This window comes from Cottoperca gobio, chromosome 23 (genome assembly GCF_900634415.1).
Source record: "Cottoperca gobio chromosome 23, fCotGob3.1, whole genome shotgun sequence".
In the NCBI taxonomy this organism is placed as follows: Eukaryota; Metazoa; Chordata; class Actinopteri; order Perciformes; family Bovichtidae; genus Cottoperca; species Cottoperca gobio.
In genome coordinates this window covers 15,405,297-15,410,450 of record NC_041377.1, presented here as the reverse complement: position 1 = coordinate 15,410,450, position 5,154 = coordinate 15,405,297, and the positions used below count along the sequence as shown (strand labels likewise).

The 5,154-nt window shown below is 50.4% G+C and overlaps 1 protein-coding gene across 1 annotated transcript; it reads right to left on the bottom strand.

The window, feature by feature from the left end:
• Nucleotides 1–809: 809 nt before the first annotated feature.
• On the bottom strand, nt 810–2,103 carry LOC115028652 (putative uncharacterized protein DDB_G0271982; the record flags this gene model as incomplete). The annotated part of the gene is made up of 2 exons (XM_029462542.1): nt 810–878; nt 1,966–2,103. Coding segments are annotated over 2 exons (207 nt in total), but the record flags the coding sequence as incomplete, so codon positions are not given.
• Between the last annotated feature and the right edge of the window lie 3,051 nt (nt 2,104–5,154).

The window sequence follows — 5,154 nt, the reverse complement described above, 5'->3', positions numbered from 1 at the left end:
CATCTCTCTCTCTCTGTCTCTCTCTCTCTCTGTGCATCTCTCTGATCTCCTCTCATCTCTCTTCCTGGTGCTCTCCTCTCATCTCTCTCCTCTACTCTCTCCTCGTACTCTTCTGTCTCTCTCCTGTCTCTCTCTGTCGTCGTCTCTCTTCTGTGTCTCTCCTACTGTCCTTTCCCTCTTCTCTGTGTCTCTCTCTCTCTCTCACCGTGTCTCTCTCTCTCTGTGTTTCTTCTCTCTCTCTCTCCTGTGTCTCTCTGTGTATCTCTCTCTCTCTCCTCCCTCTCTTTGTGTGTGTCGGGGGGGGTTTTTCCCTTTCGCCTCTTTTTTTCCACCTCCCCTTTTTTGTGTGTGTCCTCTTCTCTCTCTCATCTCTCTCTCCTCATCTCTGTCTGTTATGTTGTGTCTCTCCTCTCTCCTCATCTCTCTGTGTGTGTCTCTCTCTCTCCTCGCTCTCTCTCCTCTGTGTCTCTCTTCTGTCTCTGCTGTCTCTCTCCTCTCTACGTGTCTCTCTCTCTCTGTCGCTCTCTCTCTCTCTCTTCTCGCTCCTCCTCGCTCTCCCCTGTGTCTCTCTCTGTGTCTGATCTCCTCTCTCTATCATCTCCTCTCTGTCTCTCCTCTCTCTCTCCTCTGGTCTCTCTGTGTCTCTCTCCTGTGTCTGTCTCTCTACTATCTCTCTTCTCTGCTCCTCTATCTCTCCATCTAGTGTGTGTCTCTCTCCTCTCTTCTCTCTCTCTGCTCTCCTGTGTGTGTCTCTCTCTCTCTCCTCTCTCTCATCTCTCTTCTCTCTCTCTCTGCTCTCGTGTGTCCTCTCTCTCTCTCCATCTCTCTCTCTGGTGTCTCTCTTCTAGTGTCTCTCTCTCTCTCTGTGTCTCTCTCTCTCTCTCTCTGTGTGTCTCTCTCTCTCTTCTGTGTGTCTCTCTCTCCTCTCCTCTCTCTCCTCTCTCTGTTGTGTCTCCTCTCTCCTCCTGTCTCCTCTCGGCTCCTCTCTCGCTGTGTCGCTGTCTCTCTCTCTCTCTCTGTCCCTGTTTTGTCTCTCTCTCTCCCTCTCTCTGTGTCTCTCTGTGTCTCTCTGTCTCTCTCTTCTCTCTGTGTCACTTGTCTCTATATGTGGTCTCTCTGGTCTCTCTCTATATCTCGTTTTGTGTCTCCGTTTCTCTCTCTCTCTCCCCCTTTTTTTGGGGTGGGGGTCCTACTTCTCTTCTCTACTCTCTCTCTCTCTCTCTCTCTGTGTCTCTTGTCTCTCGGTCTCTCTCTCCTCTCTCTCTCTTCTCTCCTGTCCTCTGTGTCTCTTGTTCTGCATATCGGTGTCCTCTCTCTCTCTGTGTCATCTCTCTTCTGTGTGTCCTCTCTTCCTCTCTCTCTGTTTCTATGTCTCCTGTGTCCGCTCTGTATCTCTCCTTTCTCTGTGTCTCTCTGTCTCTGTCTCTCTGGGGGTGGGTCTCTCTTGTGTCTCTCTCTGTGTCTCTCTCTCTGTGTGTCTCCTCCCTGCTCTCTCTCCTGTGTCTCTGGTGTCTCATCTGTGCTGGTCTCTCTGTGCCTCTCTGTGTCTCACTCTCTCTGTGTGTCTCTCTCTCTGTGTCTCTCTGTGTCCTCTCTCCTCTCTCTCTCTCTCTTCTCTCTCTCTGATCTCTCTCTCTCTGTGTCTCTCTCTCTCTCTCTCTCTCTCTCTCTCTCGCTGTGTGTCCTCTCTATCTCTCTTCGCATGTGTGTCTCTCTGTGTCTCTCTCTCTCGGTCTTCTCTGTGTGTGTCCTCTATCTCTCTCTCTCTCTCGCTTCTCTCTACTGCTCTCTCTCTCTGTGTCTCTCTGTGTCTCTCTTCCTCTCCCAAAAAAAGAACAAAACGTGTGCCTTCTGTGTGTGTTCTCTCTCTGTGCTCTCTCTCTCTCCCTGTGGTGTCTGTCTCTCGCTCTCTCCTCTCCTCTCTCTCCTGTGTGTCTCTCTCTCTTTCTCTCCTGTCCATCTCTCTCTCTCTCTGTGTGTGTCTCTCTCTCTCCTTCTCTCTCTCACTCTTCTTCTGTGTCTCTGTCTCTCTCTCTCTCTCATGGTCTCTCGCTTCTGTCTCTCTCTACTCTCTCTCTCTCTCTTCTCTCTCTCTTCGCTCTCCTCTCTGTCTCTGTGTCTCTTCTCTCTCTGTGTGTCTCTCTGCTTGTCTCTCTCTGTGTCTGTGTCTCTCTGTCTCTGTTTCTCTCGTGTCTCTCTCTCTCTCTCTCTGTCGTTGTGTGTCTCTCTCCTGTCTGTGTGTGTTTTCTCTCTCTCTATCTCTCTTCCTCTCTGTCTGTGTGTGTGTCTCCTCTCTCTCTCTCCTGTGTGGTCTCTCTCTGTGATCTGTGGTGTCCTTCCCTGTGGTCTCTCTGTCATCTCTCGTGTGTCTCATCTCTGTGTCTCTCTTCGCTGTGTCTCTCATGTGTCTCTCGTGTGTCTCTCTCTCTCTTCTCTCTCCCTCCTATCTTCTCTTATATGTACTACTCTGTGTGCTCTCTGTGTGTCGTCTGTGTCCCTCTGTCTCTCTCTCTCTCTCTCTCCTCTCTCTCTCTCTCCTGTCCTGTCTCCTGTGTGTTCTCTCTCTCTCTCTCTCTCTCTCTCTGTTTGTCTCTCTCTGTGTGTGTCTCTCATCTCTCTCTTGTTTCTCTCTCTGTGTTTTTATCTTCTCTCTCTCCTCTGTGTGGTAGTCGTCGATCTCTCTCTCTCTCTCATCTCCTGTGTGTTCTCTCTCTCTCTCTCTCTCTCATCTCCATCTCTCTGTTTTGTCCTATCTCTTGTGTCTCTCTCTCTCTCTCTCTCTATCTCTCTCTCTCTCTCTCTCTCTACTCTCTGTGTCGCTCTCCTCTCTTCTTGTTGTTGTCTCTCTCTCATCTCTGTGGTGTCTCTCCTCTCTCTCTCTCTCTCATCATCTTCTCTTCTCTCATCTCTGCTCCCTCTCCTTCTCTCTCTTCTCTGTGTGGCCTCTCTCTCTCTCTCTCGTGTCTCTGTCTCCCTTCTCTCTGTGTGCCTCTCCTCTCTCTCTGTCTCTCACTGTGTCTCTAGTTCTCTCTGTGTGTCTCTCTCTGTGTCTGTGATCCGCTCTGTGTCTCCTCCGTTGCTCTCTGTTCCTCGTGTGTCTCTCCTGGTGTCCTCTTCTCATCTCTCTCATCTGTCTGTGTGTGTCTCTTTCTGTCTGTTTGTGTCTTCTCTCTCTCTTCTCTCTCTCTGTGTGTAGTGTTCTCTCTCTCTCTGTGTGTGGCTCCTCTCTCGCTTCTCCTCTCTTCTCTCTCTCTCTCTCTCCTCCCTGTGTTGTCTCTCTCTCTCTCTCTCTACTGCTCTCTCTGTGTTGTCTCCTCTCCTCTCTCTCTCTCTCTCCTCTCTCTACCTCTCTCTGGTTGTGTCTCTCTCGCCTTCCTCTCTCTCTCTCTCGTGTGTGTCTCTCTCTGTGTGTCTCTTCCTCTCTCTCTCCTCTCGGCTCCTGTCTCTCTCTGTGTGTCTTCTCTGTCGTGTCTCTCTCTCTCTCTGTGTGTCCTCTCTCTTCTCTCTCTCTCTCTCTCTCTCTCTTCGTTGTGTCTCTCTCTCTCTCTCTCTCTCTCCTCTGATGTGGCTCTCTCTCTCGCTATCTCCTGTGTGTCTCTCTCTGTGGGTGGTCTCTCTCTCCTTCTCTCGTCTCTCTCTCTCTCTGTGTGTCCTCTCTCCTCTCTCTGTGTTGTCTCTCTCTCTTCTCTCTCTCTCTCTCTCTCTCTCTCTCTCTCTCTCTCTCTCTCTCTCTTGTCTCTCTCTCTCTCTCTCTCTCTCTCTGTTTCTATCTCTGTGTCTATCTCTGTGTCTGTGTCCTCTGTGTCCCTTGTCTCTGTGTCTCTCTGTGGTCTCTCTCTCGCCTCATCTCTCTGTCTGTTGTGTCTCTCGCCTTTCATGTTTGTGTCTCCCTCTCTCTCTCTGTGTGGGTGTCTCTCTCTTCTCCTCTCTTGTGTGTTTCTCTCTCTCTGTCTCTCTCTGTCTGTCTATCTCTCTCTCCGTCTCTCTCTCTCTCTCTCTGTCTGTGTGTGTCTCTCTCTCTCTCTCTGTGTGTGCTCTCTCTCTCATCTCTGTGTTGTGTGTCCTCTCTCCTTTTCCTCCCCCTTCCCCCCTCGCTCTTTGGTGATGTCTCGCTCTCTCTACTCTCTCTCTCTCTCTACTCTTCTCTGTGTGTGTCCTCTCTCTCTCTCTCTCTCTTCTACTATCTCTATGTTCTCTCTCCGCTCCTCTCTGATGTGTCTCTCTCTCTCTCCTCTCTCTCTCTCTTGTGTGCTCTCATCTCTCTCTCCTCTCTTCTACTCTGTGTGTCTCTCTCTCTCTCTCTCTCTCTCTCTCTCTCTCTCTCTCCTCTCTCTATCTCTGTGTGTCTACTCTCTCTGTGTGCTCGCTCTCTCTCTCTGTGTGTCTCCTCTCTCTCTCTCTCTCTCTCTCTCTCTCTCTCTCTCTCTGTCTCTGTCTCTGTCTCTCTCTGTGTGTCTCTCTCTGTTCTCTCCTGTGTCTTTGTCTCTCGTTTCTCTTGTGGTCTCCTGTCTCTGTTTTCTCTCTCCTCTTTGTCTCTCTGTCTCTCTCTCTGTCTCTTGTCTCTCATTCTCTTGTGTGTCTCTCTCTCTCTCTCTCTGTGTCCTCTCATACTCTAGGTCCTCTCTCTCCTTTGTGTCTCTCCTCTCTCGTGTGTCTCTCTCTCTATCTCTCTCTCTCTTCTCTCTCCTCTCCTCTCATCTTGTCTGTGTCTCTGTCCTCTGTGTCTCTCCTCTGTCTCTGTGTCCTATCCTGTGTCTCTGTCTCGGTATGTCTGTGGTCTCTCCTCCTCTCTCTGTGTGTCCCTCTCTCTCTCCTGTCTGTCTCTCCTCTCTCTCCACTCTCTTCTCTCCTCTCGGGTACTCTCTCTCCTCTGTCTCTCTGTGTGTCATCTGTGTGTCTCTCTCTCTCTCATCTCTCTCTCTCTCTCTGTGTCCTCTCTCCGTTGTCGTCCCTCTCATCTGTGTCTCTCTCTCTCTCCTACTCTCTCTTCTCTGTCCTCTCTCTGTTGTCTCTCTGTGTCTCCCTCTCTCTCTGTCTCTGTCTCCTTGTCTCTCGCTCTGGTTCTGTTCTCTCTCTCTGGGTCTCTCTCTCTCATCTCCTCTTCTTCTCTCTCTGTGGCTCTCTCTCTCTCTCTCTCTCTCTCTTCTGGGTCTC